General features: G+C 44.2%; 1 protein-coding gene across 3 annotated transcripts in view; it reads left to right on the forward strand.

The window, feature by feature from the left end:
- The window catches only part of srpx (sushi-repeat containing protein X-linked), an 87,767-nt gene that overhangs the window by 41,046 nt on the left and 21,947 nt on the right, over positions 1-24,774 (forward strand). For all 3 annotated transcript variants that reach the window (XM_078559766.1, XM_078559768.1, XM_078559767.1), the window contains one exon: positions 14,047-14,173. In XM_078559766.1, the coding sequence (XP_078415892.1) occupies positions 14,047-14,173 (127 nt within the window). The remainder of the gene's footprint in view (positions 1-14,046; positions 14,174-24,774) is intronic.

Below are 24,774 nucleotides of genomic sequence, written 5' to 3' on the forward strand. Positions count from 1 at the left end.
GAGAGTGCAGAAAAGATTCATGAGAATGGTTTCAGAGATGAGGAACCGTAGTTACCAAGATAGTTTGGAGAAGTTAAGACTGTTTTCCTTGGAGAAGAGAAGGCTGAGAGGAGGTTTGATAGAGGTATTCAAAATCATGAGGGGTCTGGACAGAGCAGCCAGGGAAAAAATGTTCCCATTGGTGCAAGGATCGAGAACAAAAAGGGCACATATTTAATTAATTGGCCAAAGAAACAATGTCAACATGAGGAAAAACATTTTCATGCAGCGGGTGGTTAGGATCTAGAAATCACTGCCTGAGAGTGTGGTGGAGGCAGGTTCAATTGAGGCATTCAAGAGTAAATTGGATTGTTATCTGAAAAGAAAGAATGTGCAGGGCAATGGGGAGAAGGCAGGGCAGCACCACCTGGTAAAATGCTCCTATGGAGAGCCTGCTCAAACACTACAGGTTGAATGGCCTCCTGTGCTGTAACAATTCTGTGATTCTGTAACTTATTTCCTGGAACATTGTACTTTGGCCTTGACAGTTCATTGCCTGGCTCAAAATAAACAGCAGAAAATCTGATTTGAAGAGGTAAAAACATAAGAAACAAGTGAAGAGAGCACTTCGTAGAGCACATACCTCTGCCAAGTAGCATTAACACAACATTATTACAATTACACAGCTCTTCCTCAAGGTTTTTCCCTCCCTGGTTGATACTCTGTGACTACAAAGCTGGGAAAATAATTTTTTTTATTGAGAGCTTCCATCTCACTGAGGAGGTTTCAGGCTAACCCACATCCAACAACTGCTCTGAAAACTCTGCTCACTTTTTGACAGCTGTAACAAATTTTGTTGAAGTCCGTCCACAAGTTTTTCAGATACATTGTTTATAGACAAATAAACAGGGGCGAAAACATTACCTCCGCCCACCTTCCAGAGGTAACAAAAGTGAGGAAAGAGGCAAGAAAACAGATTTAGAGCCCAGTTTTAACTCTCTCAAAATCTATTCACTTAACACAGAGTTAAAATTGGGCCCTTAGGGAGGGATTTCCAGAAATTTAGGGCCCAGATGGCATGGCTGCCAATGGTGTGTGTGATGCACAAAAGGCCAGATTTGTAGGAATACAAACCTTAAGGAGGCTTCTTGAGGGGTAAGGCCATGAAAAGAGTTGAACACAAAGCTGAGAATCTTAAATGGGGAAATGTTGGGAACCAATGTAGGTCACTGAGCATATGGGTGACGGGTGGGTGGGACTTAGGATACGGACAGCAACATTTTGGATGAGCAGAAGTTTATACAGAATGTAAGATTGCTAGGAAAGCATTAGAATAGTCATGTCTAGAGATGATGAAAGCATGGAGGAGGGTTTTGGCAGGAGTAGCCAGAGGCAGGCATTGTTCAAGTTACAAGTAAGTGGTCTTTGTGGTGGTGAGGATATGAGGTTGGAAGCATAGCTCTGGGTCAAATAGGATGTCAAGGCTGTAAACAGTCAGCTTCAACTTTTTTTCAAGTTTGTTTTTTGATTTTGAAAGAGCCCTTATCTTGTTTATTGTACATGAAGAGAAAAGAATTCATGCAACAATGCGTAATATTTGTATTACCTCTTTGAATGGGGTTCTCTATTATGATCCCTGGATTATGCTGTCATTTATCTGGATATCAGGCAGAAGATGATGTACTCAGGCGAAGTGAAGACTGGTTGTTCAGTCATGTGGAACCCGAGAGAGTTTATCCAGTATAAAAAAGCTGAAAAATTGGGACAGCTGGCTGTGCCTTCATAGAAATACAATTGCCACCCACGACTACAAAGGAAGCCCAATGCAATCACACATGATTACCACATGGTGGTAGTATAGATACAGTTTATCTGGGTCAATTTACCTTATGTTTTTAAAAATCATTTGTATTTGAGAGGAAATTATGTTCCTTTGTTGAGATTGTTCTGAGAATGATAAAATGTATGCACGCATTAGCGACAGTTAAATAATGCTGAATAATCATGGAAAAAGATAACATAAAACAGTTTTTCATGAACTGAGAAGAGGATGCATCTTTGAGAGAACAGATAATAAAGCAAAACTTTATTATGAGATCTAAAGGTTTGTTTTACATTTAGCTGTGAGTGGGGTGGAGGGGAACTCTCACAACGTCCACCTTAAGTCCCTTCTGAGAGGCCTAAACTATTGTAAGGGCTGGACCTAGTATCAGTGTTGCAGACAGCTGCAAGCACTGGTCCAGTGCTCACAGGCAGCGGGCTGATCACGGGATGATGTGGGAGGGCAGGGTACACTTTTGTATGCCAATAAGAAGAATAGAAATTCGCTTAGCTCTGATGCACCCTTGGTGTACTGGAACAGTTCTGGTCTCCGTTTTATAAGAAGGGAATAAGACAGATTTATTAGAATGATACCAGAATTGAGAGGTAATATGATAGTATAACCTATGGGAAAGATTGAACGTGCTTTGGCTCTTTCCTCTGGAAAAAGAAAGACTGAAGGGGTAACCTGATCAAGGTCATCAAGATTGTGAAAGGGTTTGATAGGAGAGACTGAGAGAAGACATTTTGAATTGCAGGTAAAATCAGAACTAGGGGCCATAAATATAAGATAATCACTAAAAAATCCAGTAGGGAGTTTAGGAGAATATGGATAAAAGCAAAATACTGCAGATGCTGGAAATAGGAAACAAAAACAGAAAATGCTGGAAAAAGCTCAGCAGGTCTGACAGCATCTGTGGAGAGAGAAACGGAGTTGACGTTTCAAGTCCACATGACCCTTGTTCAGAGCTCTGAAGAAGGGTCATACGGATTCGAAGCGTTAACTCTGTTTCTCTCTCCACAGATGCTGTCAGGCCCGCTGGGCTTTTCCAGCATTTTCTGTTTTTGTCTTCGAATGTGGAACTTGCTTAAGTTCAGGTGGAAAGCATAGATGCATTCAAGAAACTGGTAAGCATAGGAGGGAGAAAGGAATAAAACATATTGATGGGAAGATGGAGGCTACTATTAACAATAAATACCAGCATGGGCTTTTTGGGTGAGTGAAATGGCATTTTTTTATGCTGCAAATATTTTGTAATCACTCAACCATTGTCGAACTGTCTAGTTTTAATTCCATTGATCCATAAACATTCTGATATCTTTCTTTTTTTTATTCATTCACGGGATGTGGGCGTCACTGGCTGGGCCAGCATTTATTGCCCATCCCTAATTGCACTTGAGAAGGTGGTGGTGAGCTGCCTTCTTGAAATGCTGCAGTCCATGTGGTGTAGGGACACTCATTGTGCTGCTAGAGAGGGAGTTCCAGGATTTTGACTCAGCAACAGTGAAGGAATGGTGATATATTTCCAAGTCAGGATAGTGAGTGGCTTGGAGGGGAACTTGGAACCATAGAACCATAGAAAAGTTACAGCACAGAAGGAGGCCATATGGCCCGTCTTGTCCATGCCTGCACAAGGACACCCAGGTGTCCTTTCTAATCGCACCTTCCTGCACCCGGCCCATACCCCTGCAACTTACAGCACCTAAGGTGCAGATCCAGGTGCTTTTTAAAAGAGTTTAGAGTTTCTGCCTCTACCACCAACTTGGGCAGCGAATTCCAGGCACCCACTACCCTCTGTGTAAAAATGTTCTTCCTCATGTCCCCCCTACACCTTCTGCCATTTATCTTGAATCTATGTCCCCCGTTTCTAGAATTCCCCACCAAGAGAAACAATTTTATCCTGTCCACTCTATCTATTCTCCTTATAATTTTGTACACCTCAGTCAAGTCACCTCTCAGCCTTCTTTGTTCTAAGGAAAATAACCCCAACCTATCCAATCTCTCCTTGTAGCTACACTCTTCTAACCCTGGCAACATTCTTGTAAACCTCCTCTGCACTCTCTCCAGAGCTATTATGTCCTTCCTGTAATGTGGTGACCAGAACTGCACACAATACTCCAGTTGTGGCCTCACCTGTGTTTTATACAATTCCAACATTATATCCTTACTTTTATATTCAATACCTCTGCCAATGAAGGAGAGCATTCCATATGCCTTCTTTACAAACTTGTCTACTTGAACTGCTGCCTTCAGGGACCTGTGTACATGTACGCCAAGATCTCTCCCTTCATCTACCCCTCTTAGTAGATTCCCATTTATTGTGTAATCCCTGTAACTGTTTGACCTCCCTAAATGTATGACCTCACACTTCTCCATGTTAAAATCCATCTGCCACTCCACCAACCCATCTATATCATTTTGGAGATTATGGCTCTCCTCTACACTATCCACTACTTGGCCAATCTTTGTGTCATCTGCAAATTTCCCAATCGTGCCCCCCATATTCACGTCCAAATCGTTAATATATAACACAAACAGCAAGGGTCCCAACACCGAGCCCTGTGGAACACCACTTGAGACAACATTCCATTCGCAAGGGCATCCATCGACCATTACCCTTTGTTTCCTGTTACAAAGCCAACCTTTTATCCAGTTTGCCACATTACCTTGAATCCCATAGGCTTTTACTTTCCTGACCAATCTGCCATGTGGGACCTTGTCAAATGCCTTGCTAAAATCCATGTACACAACACCCACTGCACTACCTTCATCAATCCTTCTTGTCACTTCCTCAAAGAATTCAATCAAATTTGTGAGGCAAGACCTTCCTTTAACAAATCCATGCTGACCATCCCTGACTAGTCCATGCTTTCCACATGACAGTTAATCCTATCTCTTAGGATTGATTCTACTAATTTGCTCACCACCGATGAAAGATTAACTGGCCTATAATTGTTTGGCATTTCCTTTGATCACTTTTTAAACAATGGAACTATGTTTGCATTTTTCCCGTCCTCCGGTATCTCCCCTGTATCTAGTGAAGATTGGAAAATCCTCCTCGAAGCACCTATCTCCTCCCTGACTTCCTTCAGCAGCCTCGGAAACAATCCATCTGGCCCTGGTGACTTATCAACTTTCAAGGATTTCGAGTATTTCCTCTCTTTTTATGACTATCCCGTCCAATATCTCGCAGTGTTCCTCCTGGACTACTATATTTACATCCTCCCATTCCTCTGTAAACACGGAGACAAAATATTCATTCAAAACCCTTCCCACAGCCTCTGCATCTACACACAAGTTTCCATCTTCATCTCAGATAGGTCCCACTTTTTTCTTAACTAACCTTTTAGCATTATTGTATTGGTAAAACATCTTTGGGTTATCTTTAACTTTACTTGCTAATCTTTTTTCATGCCCTCTCTTTGATTTCCTTATTTCCTTTATTACTTCGTCCCTGCACTTCCTATATTTGTCTAGGCTACCTGCAGTGCTTAGTTCTTTGTGCCTATCGTATGCTTTCTTTTTCTATTTGATCTTCCCCTGTATTCCTCTAGACGACCAAGGAAGTCTAGATTTGGCAGTACCACTCTTATTTTTGTAGGGGACATGTCTACTTTGTACAATTAGGATCTCGCTTTTTAGTGCTTCCCACTAGTTTTCCATTGTTTTATCCTCCAGCAGTGCTGTCCAGTCCACCTCAGCCAAGTCCCTTCTCATTTCTGCAAGATTTGCCTCCCCCCAGTTCAAGACTTTTACTCCTGCCTTATCTTTGTCCTTTTCCATGGTAATGCTAAATCTAACTGAATTGTGATCACTGTCCCCGATATGGTCGCCAACTGTTACTTCACACTTCCAGGTGGTGGTGTTCCCATGTGCCTGCTGCCCATGCTCTTCTAGATGGTGGTGGTCGTGGGTTTGGAAAGTTCTGTGTAAGGAGCCTTGGTGAGTTCCTGCAGTGCATCTTGTAGATGGTACACACTGCTGCCACTGTGCGTCGGTGGTGGAGGGAGTGAATGTTTGTAGATGGGGTGCCAATCAAGTGGGCTGCTTTTTCCTGGATATTGTCAAGCTTCTGAAGTGTTGCTGGAGCTGTACTCACTGTCTGAGCCATTTAGTCTCTACAGTTTCTTTTATCTGGAACCACAACTCTTTGCTCTATGTAAAATGTTTTCAATATTGTAGCAATGTTATGACATGGCAGATGATGTGTGCCAGGTGGACCAAATCCACGAGGGAAACTTGGTCGCAATATCACAACAGTTTTTCAAGTTGTATTTGTTATGAAATGTGTGGACTGAATTCAGAATACATCCACCAAGACTTTTACAGATTTTTGAAAATTAAATTAAAATATTTATTTAAAAAAAGATTTCAAACACATACGCAAGACTACAAATTTCTTACGATTATAATGACTCCTAAAATTCCTAATTAACCTGACCCTGAGTTACACTCCCTTTAAGGCAATGGTCCAAAAATAGATTTAAAATTTTAAACAGATCCAGCAAATTAACACGATACCTTGGACAGTGGAATTCCAAATGACTTTTCTCCAGCTTCAGTTTTGGCAGACAGCAGACTTATGCACAGATACTGGAGGCTTCATTAAGGCTATTTCACACACTTCTGTTAGATCTTACATGGTCTTCTCCTCTTACATAGCCCTTCATCCTCCTTTATGTATGTTTCCCTTTTTTTAATATGTAAATTCTGTTTTCCCATATGTCTTTGAAACTGTATCTCCCTCATAATATAAAAACTTTCATCGTGTCAATATTGCCAGTAATGTTTGGTTAAAGTAAACACATTCCTTAGCCTTGCTTATCTGGCTAGTTGGAAACAGACTGGGATCTCTTTAAAATCCAAATATCCCTTCATTTATTTAAAAATGCAGATTCCCTTCACACCTTACATGCTAAGCCAGCATCCATGTTTACTCATTAGCATGTCAAGCACCTAGCTTCTTTTGATGAGTTGAAGCTTGCAGTCTACTTGACTCCAAATGTAATTAAATCACACAGACAGACCCAACTATACTTACCCCCATAAACCTAATTCACAATAAACCAGAAAATATTATGAAAATTATTATACTTTCATGACAAGCAAGCTTTAGTTTCTGATTTTTAATCACTAACTGAATTTTAAAATGCCCACATTCTCATCTCGGTCAACAATATTCATGCTTGTAAAAGGAAGGGATAAAAATGTAAGAGAAATGAGTTTCAGAAAGCTTTTATCCATGCTTACCATGACCAAATATTTCCTTTTAATTCATTGTTGATTATTATACTTTACGGTTAATCCTCTAAGTGTTATTGCAATTGTACATCAAAACATATACTGCAGTGGCTTTGATGAATCATGGTGACTGCTGACACAAACTTAGTTACAGATAATAATGTACCATGTGATTTCTTGTGGCATTAAGAACATAAGAAACAGGAGTTGGAGTAGACCATTTAGCCCTTCGAGCCTGCTCCACCATTCAACAAGGTCACAGCTGACCTACTTCAACTCCACCTTCCCACACTATCTCCATATTCTTTAATTCCCTTAGTTTTCAAAAATCTGTCAACTTCTGTCTTGAGTATACTCAATGGGTGGAATCATCCAGTCCCGTTGGTGCCGGGTGTGAGTGGACAATATGGCGAGAAGGCCAGAAATCGGTTTTGTACTGTCGTGAAACCAGTTTGTGATTGTCCGCTCCACCCGTCAGTGGCGGGCCTCGTTTCCCGCCGTCCAACATCGGGAACTTAATTTTAATACATTTGCATTTCATCATTGTGCCCTCATGCCAGAGTCATTCCCCCATGTCAGATTTCTCTCCGACGTCAGTGTGACTTCAGAACGGCATGATTTTTGACAGCCTTTAAAAGGTGTGCACCTGGCAAGCTGAACTTCGAGGGGAACTCGGAGGTGTGTGCACACAATGTTGCGTAGTGCTCGCAAGGATCACTCATAGGAATTCGAGGCAGAGGTGCCGCGCATTCATTGGGGGGCACTGGCAATTCACTTGTTCCACACTGGTTTTCAGTGCGCTGCCAGGGCAAGGGCTCCAGTGCAGGTGAGGCCACAGGGTGGGGTGGGGTGCGGGGGTTGGTTGCGGGGGGTGGGGGTGGTCCCAGAGGGTGGGGGTTTGATGAGGGGCAAGGCAGCACAGACTGAAGGAAGTACACAAGCACATGCTGGGCGTGGGGGTGTGTTGTGAGGGAAGCAGCCACACACTTGAAAAAGCTTGTCAAAAGTGAGCATTCTTCCGCAGCTGAGACCGTTCAGCAGCAGCTCCATTGACATGCTTGGAGTCGGGCTTCTCAAGCTTTACTGCCCACTCAAGCAAAGCAAAAGCATGAAAGTGCCACCAAATGCTCCAGAACTTTTCACCCCTTGGGCGCAGACTGCAAATTAATGTGTGTTTTAGGGGGCAGCAGAACAATTGGACGACTGGCCAAGTTGTAGAATCCCCTTGTGAGAGGTGGCCATGGTGCAGTCTGGTGGAGGCGCTCACAGCCCCTTGCAATGTCTTTAAGGTTTGGGCCAGTATCCATCATGTTTCAAGCTAACAGTGCAGCCTTGCAGTGCGGGTTAGGAGAATGCCTGCGTATGAGCACAACAAGCAGTTTAGTGGTCGAAGTCGCTGCCAATCTGTTAAGTGGAATGGGGTGGAGAAGGGTGAGGTTTCGGACAGCCATGAAGTGCACTACACACTGGTGATCCAAGTGGTGGCCAGCACTCTCTGACATGTGTGAAGAGGCTTTCAGACTTAATCAAGAGAGCTTCTTAGGACACATCTGCTGACCCATGTGTCTCTCTCTTTGATCCTGCAGGAGGAGAACATCAGGATCATGGAGCCTGGTGATTTAGCGGTATGCCTCATGACTTATAGGGAGCAGAGAAGAAGAAGAGTGTGTTGGAAATGCCTGGCTCGGCAAAGGGAGGAGCACCTACCTGAAGATGAAGGGGCTGCACACAGCTGAAGATCCACAGAGAGCCGTCGCTCATAGACGCCTTCAGTAGGCGGCACCTGTCATTCCTGCAGATGACCGAGAACCAGAGTCGCTGAGGATTATGCATGTTTAGGTAACTGGTTGGTCACATATGCCACCTGTTGCAGAGTTTGGTGACATGGGGACATGTGGCCATGAAAGTGACCACTGCGCTCAATTTTTACGCCAGTGGCTATTTCCAGGGCTCCACGGGTGACCTGTGCAGGATCTCGCAGGCCTCCACACACAACTGTACCCAATAATTCACGGATGCAATCTTCCCGAAGGCACAGAACTTTATGCATTTTTCCCAGGATCAGGAAAGCCAGGAAGCAAGAGCGCTGGGATTTGCATAGATCTCAGGTTTTCCACAGGTGCAGGGTGCCATTGACTGCACTCATGTGGTGTTTAGATCTCCATGTCAACAAACAGTCAACTATGTCAACCGCAAGGGTTTCTGCTTGCTGAATGTTCAGCTGGTATGCGACCACCACAAATGGTTTCTACAGGTCTGCGCACAATTTCCAGGGAACATCTACAACTCCTACATCCTTAGCAGGTCTCAGATCCCTGGCATCTTCCAGGGTCCACAAAGGCTGCAGGGTTGGCTCCTCAGGGATGAGGGTTATCCACAGAGGATGTAGCTGATGATGCCCATGCAGTGGCCTCAGACTGCAGCAGAGCGGTGATATAACGAGGCTGATGCTGCGACCTGGACTTTGCTTTTGCAAACGGTAGGCATTTTGAAAATGAGGTTCCAATGCCTTGACAACTCCGGTAGAGCACTGCAAGATAGTCACCAGAGGATGTCGCGCATCATTGTAGCTTGCTGCATACTGCACAACCTGGTGCTGCAATGGTGGGAGGACCTGGCTGAGGAGGAGATGATGAGGAGGCTGTCGAATGAGGTGATGGTGATGAGGCCCTCGAAGGTGAGGATACCGGTAATGAGGCCATTGCACTGGCCAGATGAGGAAGGTGTGCTTGGGAGGCCCTCATAGCCGCAAGATCCATGGAGGATCGTGGTGAGATGCAGTGAGGATAGTCCTGACATCCTCACCTTGCATCTGTGAACGTTTGACCCTTGTGAGGCTGACGGCAGCACATATACCCCCAGTGCTCTGGCTCAAGTCATGGAGACGCAGTGGAGGCCCTAATAGTCACTAGATTCCAGGAGGATGATGATGACATGCAGTGCGGACACTCCATTGATCTTCACATAGCCTCTGTGAATGACTGACTTCTGTCTGGCCGAGGGCAGCTCGCTTGCACACTCTGATCAGGGTCATATCATGGAGATGCAGCCGTGAAACTTTAATGCACCTGGTCCTTTGTCAGCCTTCAGCACCTGTCCATTTCAGGAGCACAACATCACCGACACAGATGCTGAAGAGATGAGGGGCCAGCCCCACCTCAAAAGGTGCTGAGAGCACACAGAGGGAACGACGGAACTCTGTGATGCCCGCCCGCAACATTCTGGCAGCAATGACAAGCCCCATCGAGGTGCAGGCATCAATAATGTGTCCAGTGAGTGTGAAACTGGACCATCACTTTACTCTGAAGGTTACACACTGCACAGGGAAGAGGCCCTGGACTGGGACACCTGCCTTTATTTTGTGCAGGAACCAAGGTTTCACATCTGAGTGACATGAACACTATTCATCATAACAAGGAGGCATAGACAAGGAGACATTCTTAGGAGTATATTTACAATAGTGAACATTATGTACAAGTGATTAACACCCGTGCCCAGGCTGTGCAACCACATCTTCTGAACCTCCCTAATACTGCCCTACACCTTGGTGCTCCCCGACATCTACAGCAGAGATAGGGGCAGCCTGTTGACTGCTACACTCTGTCTGTGATGACTTCAGTGTGCGTCCTCTGGATGGCCAAGACATGGAGGGCCTCGGCCTGCTTTGGGTGTCCTGCTGTGGGCCAGCTGAACCCTCCTCAGCCTGTGGAGCTGCAGCTGCATGGGTCACAGGAAGAGAGGATTGGGATTGGCCTGACAATCCCAGTGTCACCTGGGTGGATGGCCCTGGAGTGTTGAGCTGCTGATTCTCCTCCCTGTCAGTGCCCGTTGGCCCCTGGCTGACTCCTTGAGGAGAAGGGGAAACTGGAGTGAGATCAAGCTGCGCCTCACCCCTCTTGCGTTGATTCTGTTGGAGGCCAACTATGGCATCAGCGATGGAGTTCAGCCTGCGCAGCAGTGCAGAACTGCTGTCCTGGACCAAGGTCTCCGTGGTGGCTGCCATCCTGTCAGTATTGAACTTGGTGCTTCAACCTGTCAGCGCTATCACCTCGGACTGAAGGCGGACGAAGTATGGAGTACATTGTCCCTTGCAATCTGAGGATGCACCAGACATCCCTTCCTTATGTTCCCGTGATTGTCTTTGCAGCTCCAACAACTGATTTATGAGCAAGTCCAGAGGCTCATCATCTGACTTGGGCTCAGCAGATCCCTTGCCTTCAGCATTCCTCTGAATGCTGACAGTCTTGGATGTCCCTGCCTTCGCCTGCTGTGGAATAGATTGTGTGCTGTGCTCACCAGTTTGTGATCTCAAGGCTGCTCTACACCTAGGTCTCACCGAGGTGTGTATCGCTGCACTGGTGGAGGGTGTGGGTGACACTATGACAGGTCTTCATCGGTGATGCCTTCAGGGTTCTCAGTGCTGGGGCCAGGATCAAGGTTCCCTGAGGGTGACGTGGCAGATGTGCCTAGGACAGAAAGTGGCGATTATTAGTGCTTGGCAGCCACGTTGAACACAGAACAGTGGACTCAGAGTAGCACTGAGAGAGGGATGATGTGGTGCAGGATCCTCATGTGGATGCTCGCCGCTGATATCACTGTCGCTGCAGGAATAGCCCACGTCCTCTGCGGCCAGCTCCAACATGTGACTCTCCCCCCCCCCCCCCCCCTCCACACACACACACACACACACACCCCCCCCCCCCACCCACGTCTGGGACCTTTCCTGTTGATTGTTCGTGATCTTGTTCTGCATAAAGCACATGGAGAGAGTGTGAGCAAGTCGCATGCCAGGCCAAATGAGAAGGATGCCAGGCATGTGTGTGTGCTGATTAAAGCAAGGGACGTGATGAGGAGGTGATCTCCAGAGGAAATGAGGCCAGATGGAGATGTTCTTATGCTCCAATCCCTCTGTAATAAAGGTTAACATACCATTTGTTTTCCTAATTGCTTGCTGTACCAGCATGTTAACTTTCTGTGATTCACATACAATGACACCTAGGTCCCTCCTCACCACTTACTTTCCCACCCAGCTTTGTATTGCATTGTTCAAAGTGGGCATTTTTCAAAAAGTAAATGTAAAATTAATTTCAGAAAGATTTTCTTTTTCCAGAATTTAGTCTACTTTGCTTTATTTTATAGAAAATGTGTTCTACCACATTTACAGTGAAAACAAAATAAATGAGCTTTAATTCAATATATCTGATCTTGGAGGGAAAATGTTTTTGAAACATTAACAAACTATGTGATTGTTTATGAGCTCTGAGACTGAGACCAATTGTTACCGTTTCATGACCGTGCTTCCTTTAACAATTTTTTCCTTATTGATTATCATGAACTATTTTTCTATATCCTCCATGTGCATAAATAAACTACATGGCCATAACACAAATCACCAATTTATATGTAATTTTAAAGAAAGGAACAGGAAGAGAAGAATTTTTGATAACACTAAATCACATAATATTTTGAACTGTAGGGGCTATGGGCTGCTCCAGTGTGTTGAGTGGAATAATTCAGTTGTATACATATAATATGTGGATGACAGCTAATTGAATTGTGTATGAAAGACAAATGGAAGCATTTTGTTATGTTGTTAGGAAGTGATTCCAGTGTGGTCTAGCAATTGACAGTTGTATCCTAATATAGAAATATGGTCTCATTTTGGGCTGTTTATGCTGGCTCTTTGGAGCAATCCAAAGCTCACCCCAATGCCCCATTCTTTCCCAAGCCTTGTATTTTCCACTGCTTCAAATATTCAAACATTCTTCTAAGGGGTTGCTCATTTAAGACGGAGCCAAGGAGAATTTTTTTCTCTCAGATGGTCATGAGTCTGTGGAAGTCTTCCTCAAAAGGCAGTGGAAGCAGAGTCTTTGAATATTTTTAAGGCAGAGGTAGATAGATTCTTGATCAACAAAGTGGTGAAAGTTTACTGGGGGTAGGCAGGAATGTGGAGTGGAGGTTATAATCAGATCAGCCATGATCTTATTGAATGACGGAGCAGGCTTGAGGGGCTGAGTGGTATGTTTGTAAATTTGCAATGTATATCTGAAGAATAAACCATTTTTGAAGGCATCCTTTTTATAACAATTAATAATGTACCGTGTATGTAATCTATAGCTAGCTCCTCTTCTATCAGGCAGTATATTACATATTTTGGTATCCAGTAATGTTATAGTCACACACCAACACGTAGAAAAAGGTTTGTTCTTAGACTGTTAGGTTACCAATGTGACTTGGCAATTTGAGTGCATACTTTGATGTATTTAATATGAGTTTCTATATCTTTGGAATAGCTATCTGCATTGGTAGCAACCACAATTTAATGTGAAATTAGAAAATTTGAAGCATGGGTGGCTTCATTGACATTACAATAAGTAGGAAATTCTGTTGGAAACGGAGATAAAGAATGAAAGATTGGTTGTTGCTATGATGTTTGAAAAGCATCAAATCCTGTATTTATATAGTAGTTCAGGATTATTATTTTAGTAAACCCATTGCGCTTTTTTACAATATCTTAGAGTAATCACACTTATGGTGTACGCAAACTGAATTAATTTCTTTATACATGGAGTAGTGAGAATGTTGCTGAAAAGTTTGAAGCAGATAGCAATAACACATGTCAGGGGAGGATTAAGGAATTACTTGAGGGAGAAGCGAATAAGGGTAGGGTGGGAAGGTGGGAAGAGGCAATTAGAGAGGGAGGAGGCCTGTGTTGAATATAAATCCCAGTATGATCCAGTTGGGCCAACTGGCCATTCATTGAAACAATTTACACTTTCCAAAATACAAGTTTGGCCTAAATCTGGTTTAATTGCATTTAATCTTGCAAAGAAACTGGTTTAAATATGACTTAAAATAAAAATTGCAATCTTAAAGTCTCTGAGTTGTGATAGTTTGATATTATTGAAGCACATGCCACAAGTACACATTTTCAATATCTCCAGATTGACAATAAGTGATGTTACTGGATCCCTTAAATATCTCTTTCTACCTTTGCTTTATAGATTTAGACCCACCAAAAATAAGGTGCCCCAGCTTCAAGGAGAAGACAGCTGAACCTGAGAAGCTGACAGTACGAGTGAACTGGGATACTCCTGAAGGAAAAGACACAGCAGATGGCATTTTGACAAAGTAATTGCTATTTCTGAAGTGAGGGGAATGACATGCAGAGACAATGACTCAGAACCATTGTTGGGTTAACCATTGAAAATTCTGTGGTAAAGTAAGGTTGATGCCTATGTTGGAGCTGTAAAAGCTGATTTCTTCTTTAAATAATAATTCTTCATGTAGTTTGCATTGTGTGCTTTCAAATTATGGAAATAAGAAATAGAACAGAATTTTAGAAAATCTATTGTTTCAATTTCACCATATTGTAAGAATTATTTTATACTATCGATAGTAAAATACATTATGAATTACAATATTTACCAGAAATAGTCAACATATTCCAAGTGTGTTTTGATGTCAAGTATAAATTTCTATCACTTAAAAATTTACGGACATATGAACAAGGAGCAGGAAGAGGCCATTCAGCCCTCGAGCCTGCTCCGCCATTTAATAAAATCATGGCTGATCTGATAGTAACCTCAAATCTGCATCACACCTAGTGCCGATAACCCCTTGCTTACCAGGAATCTATCCACCTCTGCCTTAAAAATATTCAAAGACCACCACCTTTTCAGGAAGAGAGTTCCAAAGACTGACTGAGAGAAAATTTTTTGCCTCATCTCTGCTTTAAATGGGTGACCCTTATTTTTAAACAGTGACCACTAGTTCTAGATTCTTCCACCAGAGGGAACATCCTCTCCACATCCACCCTGTCAATACCCCTCACAATCTTATATCCAGCATTTATTGCCCATTCCTAACTGCCCTTGGGGCAGAGGGCATTTAAGAGTCAACCATATTGCTGTGGGTCTGGAGTCACATGTAGGCCAGACCAGGTAAGGACAGCAGATTTATTTCCCTAAAGGGCATTAGTGAACCAGATGGGTTTTTACAACAATCAGCAATGGTTTCACAGTCATCATCAGACTTTTAATTCTAGATTTTTACTGAATTTCACCATCTGCTGTGGTGTGATTTGAACCTGAGACCCCAGATCATTACCCTGTGTCTCTGGAATACTAGTCAGTGACAATACTAGTACACCACCACCTCCCCTGGTGCTGGTGTTTATACTTCCTATCAGTTTCCCTCCATTCTAATTGCCTCCTGCCATCCTGTCCCCATGCCCCACTATTTCTTTTTCTGTCATGCACGCTCCAAACCTTCCCTTACTCACTGTTATCTGCCTCAATCACGCCGTGTGGTATTAAGTTCCATGTTCTCACCACTCTTTGTGTAAAGCAATTCCTCTTAAATTCTTTATTTAATCTGTTAGTGGCTCGTATTTATGCCTCATAGTTTTGAACTCACCCACAAGGCAGTTTTCCAACATCATCCTATCCAACTTCTCCATAATTTTAAATGGCTGAATTGATACTAACATGAGAAAATAGAAAGAAATAAAGTTATTAAAGTTATTGAAAAGGCAGAAAATGTGAATAGCTGAGGCAATGTACCAGAACCAAAGAATACTGGCAAAATGGAGACAGGATCCGACTGCGTCAAGAAGACAAGAAGCTTGCTGATATTAATAGCTGGATTTTACCAGTCCTCAGAGGTTGTTTTCGGAGGTGGAAGGTGACATGTAAAATGGCAAGGGAAGATGGTGGGGGGTGGGGGTTTGAGTGGTGAAGTGCCCATTGTCTTCCCAACGCTGTTGGCATTTCACCTGTGGCAGGTGGGCCCTCCACTGCCTGGGTAGATTATCAGGTGAACCCTGCCAGCCTCCCTGCAGGTTCAGGGACGGCTGGCATTCTCTTCTTCCAAGTGCAGTTGCAGTAGTGGCCACCCCTCCTGATGGCGCTGCTGAGCAACCCTCTGAGTAGCTGGTAGCTCCTGCGGACAGGTTCTTTAAAGGAATGGCAGCCTAACAGTGACCAATTAGTTGCCTGCTCCTTGTAAAATGCGGCCATTGGTTCTGCAAATCGCTGAGGCGGGGTCTCTGCTGGCCCCTGCCACAAGAATAAAATTCCTGCCTAAAGGTGCAGACTTCCCTGCCAATACAACGCTCTGATAGAGGCTTCCCATCTTAAGTGTTCAACAACCACACTTCCCCTACCCGCACCCCCACAAACCTCCATCACCTCACCCCACCCACTAATTGCTAACCCAAAAATGCTGAAGCGCACAACCCACATGGCAAACATCTCCTGCCATAAAGAAAACAGGACCTATTGTTAAGGCAGAAGGTTATTAAAGTCAATAATAAGGTCAAAATGCTGTAAAAACAGAATAATAAATAATAGAATGATAAGATGCCGCTCCTTGGATTTGCAATCAGCTTCATTGGATCAAAGCATGAGACCAAATATGGGAAGGTTAAATTGGGAATGGGAAGTGACCAATGACAGGGTAGCTCAGGTTCACAATAATAGACGGAATGGAGATATTGGGTAAAAGATTCATTTAATTATATTTACTCTCTCCAGAGTAGAGCGTCGCAGCAGGTAAAATATATGCTAGGTTAGGGCAAGTACATGTAAATAGTTGTCTAATGGAACCAGCGTTTGAGCTGGATGAGGAGTGAACTGGGGTGATATAGAAGGAGCAGTCCCTTTAGAATGCAGGGAGGGAAGGGGAGGATATGTTTGGTGGGATCATATTGGATGTACCAGAAAACAAACATGGAGCACAAGGGGGACACTATCACAGTCTGAGACAGATGGGAAGGAATGACAATAGAAAAATAGGGCAGATGTAGTTGAGGATCCTGCTTACCATAGAGGAGGTCTGTCTTGGCTGAGGAAAAAGGAGAACATTTCAGAAACTTTGGTGTGGACGGATCCATCATAACAGCCTACAAGAAGTAAGATGGGAAGGAATATAATCTAGGTAGGTTTGGGAGTCACTGGGCCTGTAATAGATGTCAATTAATATCATTCCCAGAGATGAAGAGAGTGAGGTCCATGAAGGAAAGGGGAGTGAAAGGAAGACCTAAAGATGGTTTACGTAAAGAGTGGAATAAGTGGAAATTTGAGGAATAGTTCATGAAATCCCTAGATCAGGAAAGAGCAGGAAGCCACTGAAAAAAGGCTAGAGAGGAGGCTGAAGTAGAACTGGAACAAAGAGTGTTCAACCTATTCTACAGCCATGCGTAGTCAGAAACCAGGCAGGTTCCCATGGCAACACTTTTTTTTTACCTGGAGGAGATGAAGGAAATTAAGAGTTTCCATGGTGAGAACAAGCTTAGGTAGACAGAGGAAGATATTGGTGGATGGAAAATGGTTAGTCCACTGAGGAAGAAGTGAAGGGACCACTAGTAAAGGATAAAAGTGTATAAAAATGGAGTGGCCATGGTGAAAAAGTGACAGTGGGGCTGGAAAAATGGAATTCATTGAAGAGGCAGAAGGGTATGGGTGAGGCTGGGGGGTGGGGGTTGGGGCCTGGGTAAGTAATCACAAAATTTGAACCAGAAATGAAGCCAGGATTAAAAAGAGTCTGAACCCTTGGTGTTGTCTTCCATTTTATCTTTGAGGCTGTTGGTTTCTGTTCCAATTTTGCAGGTTTCTCCCGTTTCCATTTCTGACCAGCATGCCGTCCTTAGTTCTCTGTGTCTCTTAGATTTCTTTTATTAAGCTTCCTATTCGATCATATTATTATCACTTAGGCCACTTAACCATCTCCTGTTTTCATTTTAAGAACTTAAAGTGTCAGCTTGTGCCTACTTCCTTGGTCGTATGTATGCTTCATTTTGTTTTGTGATGAAAGCAGCAGGAAATTTCAAAGAGCAAATATTAATCCGGAATAATTAAGGCAGAGAATGCTCCCGGCTGTGCCAATGAATTTGTTCCCTCCTTGGGTCAGTAAACTAATTCTGTGGGAAGTAGTCCCTGAAACTTGCTTCGCTTACCACTTTAGAAGATTCCTGATCAAAGAAAGGTAATTAATATAAATCTTTTGCTAATTAAATTTGCATTAAGTTGGGAGAGACAGTGGAGTAGTGGTAATGTCACTGGACTCGTAATCCAGAGGCCCATGTTAATACTCTGGAGACATTGGTTCAAATCCCATCATGCCAGCTGATGGAATTTGAATTCAGTTAATTAATCTGATCTTGTCTCATTAATGGCGACCATGAAACTATCATCGATTGCTGTAAAAAAACTATCTGGTTCACCAGTGTCCTTTAGGGAAGGAAATCTGCCATCCTTATCTTGCCTGGCCTACATGTGAGTCTGGACCCACAGCAAAACAGTTGGTTCTTTATTGCCTTTTGAAATGGCTTGTCAAGTCTCTCAGTTCAAGGGCAATTAGGGATGGGAAGCAAATGTTGGCCTTGCCATGGAAGAATTAAAAAAAAATAAGTACAGAAGCCAATTCGTTTATGCTCCTCCCATATCTTTGAATGATTTTTCAGAACTGGAAATCTGCACTTAAGAGTGTCATTATGCTGCAGCACCAGTACTTGTAGAGTGGAATGCCCAACACGTGTCCTTTCTGCCTATGAGTGATTCTGTTAGTTTTATGTATGGGGTCATGTTTAGTATGTATGGGGGTCAGTCTGTCTTTACTTTCAGGAGTGTCTTCTCTTTGTGGGAATGGAGAGGTCTGATTTTTTTATTAATGGACAGTATTGCTGTTTTGAGTACTGGAGTCTGGTTTCATGGGGATGGTTGCAATTTTTGTGCATTGATGGTGCCACTTCTGTGTATATGAGAAGTCTTAATTCATTTTTGTGTATTCGTGATTGGAATCTTTGGGCTGAATGATATGCTCTGGCACAGGGAGCAGGTTCCACACCCGGAAGTTGGTGGCCTTCCGACTTCTGGGCTCGCCACTGAAACGCGCCCAGTGAAGTGCTAATTGGAGCAATTGACTTCGCAGGGCGGGTTTGAGGCCTTCATCCCGCCCAATCAGTGGGGAGGGTGGGATGGCCAGCCTCCGAAGTTCATGGCTGTGACCCAGAACGAGGTCACGGCCAAAAAGAACCCCCTGGTCAGGGACAATGTCAGGGGACCCAGGAAATGCCGGCATTCATCAGAGTTGTGAGGCCAATTGGGACTCCAGAGATTTGCAGGCTTTTTTTTGAGTTCTGATGTGTCCAACCTTTGCCACTGAGCAGAGGAGGCTTAATTTTTGAACCTGAACCAGTTTTCCACACCTTTGCATAGAGGAGTTGTCTAGTTGTTGCATGTTTCCCGCCAGAGATGTCAGAGCCATTGGAACGAGGGGAGAAGCAGGGAAGAAAGGCCAAACCAGGCCCTCGATTTAATGATGATCCCCTGAGAGCCCTCCTCCGTGCAGTGTCGAACTGATATGAGCAGCTTACGCCATCTGGTAGGAAAATGAGAAACCCGACCAAAGCACCTGCTGCCTGGGAGGAGGCATCTGAGGAGGTCAACAGTGTTGGGCTGGTGAGGAGAACCTGGTCTTAAAGCCAGAAGTGGCTCAGTGACCTCATGAGGGCAGCCAGGGTGAGTAAGTCCTCAGTTTGTGTAATTTTGTGCCAGTATGCTACAGGGTGCCATCGCGATTGCAGGAGAAATGTGAGGTTGGCTGGAGCTCCAGGGCGGCGCAGTGCAACAAAGACATTGATGTCAGTGTGCTCTTAAAGTTTTGGTCCGGTTGGAGGGTGGGGGGTTGACAGACAGTGCTGATGAGGGATGTGCACAGCATTTAGGCTGCCAGGCACTTTGCTAATAATGCATCAGTGGCATGCCGTTAAATAAGCTGACAGTGCCAATTGTGCAATCTTACACATCTTTTCAGGAGAAACGTGCTGGCAATGCCCGAGAACGAGGCTGGACTGGTGGACTGCACAAACCGATGGAAAAGGGGAGAGGGCAAGTGGGAGGTGAATGGAGATTTGCATCTGCATAGTCTCATCTCTTGTGTTGGGCATGAGTAATGCTGCTAAGCTTTGTGACTTTACTCAAATGTGGGAAGGTCTGCGTTGACCACTAACCCCCTTACTTATGTCTCTTTGTCACAGGTGAAGTTGCCTCTGGATGTCATGCCACCACTCTCCTCAGAGGACGACAAACCCTCGGAGGATGCAGCATCAAATCCTCTCTCAGTCCCAAGCACCATCACAGATACTGCCACCTTGGCATGGATTTACGCATTGGAACGGGGGCAGGCAGGCATAGTCTGGTGAAGACACTTCACATTTGCACGTTCAGTGCCAGAGAGTGTGGTGGAGCAAGCCTCAGGCAGTCGGAGGAGCGTCTGGGGCGATCCAGAGACTGATTCCGAGTCGGAAGATGAGCCAATGAAGTCGGCCGTAAGGCAGCAGATGCTGGATGTCCAGCGCGAAGCCCGTGAAGATTTGGCGTGTATACTAGAGGGGCTGTGTGCTTTGGCCTAGACTGTGGAGGTGTGCATCCAGGCCATGTTCCCTGCAATCACCCACTCTTAAGTGTGCCAAGCTTCCTCCATGGACAGACTGGTGACTGTCCTGGAGAGGCACACCGAGCGTATTGCAGACACAGTTGTGGGTATGCACTTTGACCTGCACACCATCACCCTGAGCTCAGGGGCCCAGAGCCAGGGGGACTGGGAGCTTGGGAAGAGACCCAGCTCCTGGGACCTCACTGGAAGGCAGGGAGGACCAAACGGCCTGAGTGGTGGAGGACGAACAGTAGCTGCCACCATCTAGAAGCACCTCTCAGGGCACTTCTGATGGGGACAGCATCTCCTCCGTCCATCCACCATTGACACAGTCTTTGTGCATTGCCACAGTGACAGAAGGTCCTCTTGCCTCTCAGCAGGAGCCTTCTAACGTGGCAGGCTGCTCGAGGCCACAGCCACACAGAGGACGCCCACTGAAGTCATCCAGGGCAAGGGAGGTAGCAGATCAGCAGCCTCTCTCCAGTGCGGCAGCAAGTGAGGTGGTAGGGAAGCACTGCACCGAAGCACATGTAAACGCATCAAAAAAACTCCTTAGTAGTCACCAAGAGGGACACATGGATGAGCAGCTTATTCCTGGGAATTTAGCTACTCATTGTAAGTTTGTAAATAAACCCAGACCTCATAGTCCCTCATGCTGATGTTTTAATGCTATGCTGTGGATGTGGACTTGCCTTGGGAGATAGATGAAAGCTTTATAATTTCCATGCAGGGCAGGATACCTCATGTGTTAATGTTTGGAAAGAGTAATTGTGTTGACGTGGCAGTGACATGAGTCGCATATGGAAGTAGGTTTGGACACATTGTGTCACACGTCTCTGAGGCTGGGACTTTTGAGTCTGGTGAACCTTCTGCCTTGTTAACGTATCCATGTGATCACGGCCAGGGCCTCCAACCTGAACGTCGCCATGCCTCACCTCATCCTTGCCCTCATCCTCTGATGAATGTCCCCTATCTGCTGTGCCCTCATCCTCCAAGGCATCCCCTCTGGATAACGAGGTCATGGAGGGCGCAGTACACCAAGACCATGAGAGACACGTGAGGGAGTGTACTGCCCCTCCTGACCTGTCAAGTCAACTGAACCTCATTTTCAAGAGGATGATGATCTGCTTGACGATGGCCCTGATGCTTCCGTGGCTGTCACTGTAGCTCCTCTCTGCTTCTCTTCTGGACACCCTCACAGGCGTCATTAGCCAGCTCAACAATGGGTAACCATTCTCACCTATAAGCCATCCATCCAGGGCTTCAGGGCCCCTGAATAGGTCTGACACCTGTAGTTTCGAAGAACACCTGGCACATACCTACATGATACGTCGATGATGATCACAGTCCAGCTAGATGTTCAATGAGTGGAGGTCCTTCCTATTGATGAAGGTGCTGGGCTGTCCAGCAGGAGCCTTTATGGCAACATGGGTACAATCAATGGCTTCCTGCAACTTGGGGACACCTGCAATCATCACAAACCCTCTGGCTCTATCCAGTTGTCTCTGCTTGTCCAGTGTGAAGGAGATGTAACTCCTTGCCCTTCTAAACATTGCATCAGTGAATACTTTGATACAGCAGTGTGCAGCAGGCTGCGTTATGCCACTGAGGTCTCCACATGCTGCCTGATAGGAGCCTGTTGCGAAGATGTTGAGTGCGACAGTGACCTTCAGAGCTACAGGCATTGGGTGCCCCCCAACGCAGTTGGAGGAGACCTCTCCTGCAAGCATGTCACAGAGTGATGTGACTGTGGCTCATGATAGCCTGAATCTTCTCTTGCACTGAGTCTCTGACGCTTGCAGATAGCTCAGTCTCTGCCTGTATACTTGAGGTGCTGCATAAGACCTTCTGCGCCTCCACTGAGGATGTATGACAGCTTCATCTCCCTCAAGGTCTGGCGCAGCTCTGGCCCCTTCATGCACCACCAGCTCCTGATCTGCCCTTCTTCCTCTCACTCTCTTCCTCTCACTCTCCTCCTCCTCACCGGAGGTTGTGTCTCCTACTGATATCACTATGCCATTTTTCTCAGCTACTTTAAAGTCTGAGGTAAAAGCAAAATACTGTGGATGCTGGAAATCTAGAACAAAAACAAAAATACCTGGAAAAACTCAGCAGGTCTGACAGCATCTGCGGAGAAGGATACAGTTGACGTTTCGAGTCCATATGACCCTTCATGAGAACTAAGAGATATAGAAATGAGATGAAATATAAGCTGGTAGAGGGAGGTGCGTGGGACAGGTAGAGCTCGATAGGGGGCCAGTGATAGGCCGAGAAGAGACTGCCAAAGATGTCATAGACAAAAGATCAAAGGGGTGTTGACGGTGGTGAATTATCTAAAGGATGTGCTAATGGGGACATTAAGGGTAGAAAGCAGGATGAGCAAATGGTAGATGGCCCTAGTGGGGGTGGGGTGGGGGGAAGGGATCGAAATGGGCTAAAAGGTGGAGATGAAACAATAGATGGAAATAAATTTAAAAATAGGAGGGAAAAGAAAAATATATTTGTAAAAAAATTATAAATTATTGGAAAAGTCGGTGGGGGGGTGGGATCGGAAAGGGGGTGGGGATGGAGAAGAGTTCATGATCTGAAATTGTTGAACTCAATATTAAGTCCGGAAGACTGTAAAGTGCCTAGTCGGAAGATGAGGTGCTGTTCCTCTAGTTTGCGTTGAGCTTCACTGGTGTGAGGTGATGGAAAAGGACTAAATAGAGCACTCAGCAGGTGGATAAAAGGCCTTTAATTAATATAAGTTTTAAATGGAAACTCTGTTCCTTGAATGAAGGGTAAAAAAAATTAGAAGCCTGTTCACCAACTGCACTGGAATCTCGCCAACAGAAACAGATGTTTGCAGCACAGAAAGAGACCACTTGATGCATTGTCGCTGTTCCAGCTCCTTGTTAGAGCAATTCTAATCTAATCCCATGAATCTGCTTTTACCCATAGTCCAGTATCACCCTCTACTTCAAATATTTGTCCAATTTTCTGCCTCAACAATTTCCTGTAGCAATGTATTTCATACTCGAACAACTCACTGCAAAGAACTTTTCCTCTAACCTGTCTCCTTGCTGAGTTACAATTTTAATGATAATTTCCTTCTCATTATTTCTCCAAAATAAAGTCCTTCACTCTATCAAAAACTTTCAGAATTTTAAATTTCTTATTTGCCTTCTAACTCCAGTCCGATTCCCAATTTCATCTTGCTGAGTCTGTTTTGTACTCTCTCTATGGCTTTAATGTTCTTTCTATAATGGTATGCCAAAAACTGCACACACAAATCTTGTCCTTTGCCTGGAAACAAACTAGTGACCAAAGGATGCTTTGATGCAAACAATTGTAACACATAATAGGATATTAACAATGACTTGGAAAAATCTTTGCTTTACTTCCAGCCTTCAATACCAATATAACAATTATAGCTCACATATTAAGTTTTAAAATCCTTACATGACCACAGGGAGTGCTTTTCAGAAGGTAAAATGCTAGACTAGGATTATCTGTCAGGAAGAGAGGCTTTAAAGCAAAATAATACATTTATTATAAATCTCATTAGTTTGTTGAGTAGCAAACATTCTAACATCCTGGGCTGTGCTGTTTCTTTAAGTAAGAGCAGGGTTTAATATAAACATGAAAGAACCATATGGCCAGTAATCATTTAACACTGTACAGTGTCTCTAATTAAACCTTTTGCTAGGAAACTAGTTACCTGGAGCTGTTAGCTCCATTCATGCATAAGGATAGGTTGATCTAAAATCTTCAGTGAATTATGATTCAGCCTATAACATTAGCCATCTTTGAAAATTAATGATTAATTTACAGTGCACTATTGGCAGGTATTATCAGATTGGAAGCTGTGGGCATTCATTATTCAGTTGGTAACTTTCAAGGATTCATTTTCCCCAAGGATTCATTTTCATCTGCTGAAACTTGTTTAATTTGTTCATATCTCTTTCTAAAATATCATGCAGGACAATATTAAAAAATATAACTAATGCAAAGTGAAAAGTAATTAACTTAAGTACCAAAATTTCACAATGTTGCTTTGTTAACTTTTTATCCTGATAAATTCTATTATAGTTTGGTTATTTTGCTACTTAATTTCCATTTCAGTCATGAAAAATTCTGAAATGATGTTCTTAGTTGTAACAGTGTGCAGCAGTGGGTTAACAAAAGAAACTAAAGTTTCTGCCATTTTGATGTTGCAAGAAGGTTCCTTAAAGTGAGGCGCTGATTGACATCCCAGCAAAGAGAGAGAAAAAATCAGAAGATAAATCACCCCAGCCTCTATTGAACAGATT

This window comes from Cetorhinus maximus, chromosome 16 (assembly GCF_964194155.1).
Source record: "Cetorhinus maximus chromosome 16, sCetMax3.hap1.1, whole genome shotgun sequence".
Taxonomy (NCBI): Eukaryota; Metazoa; Chordata; class Chondrichthyes; order Lamniformes; family Cetorhinidae; genus Cetorhinus; species Cetorhinus maximus.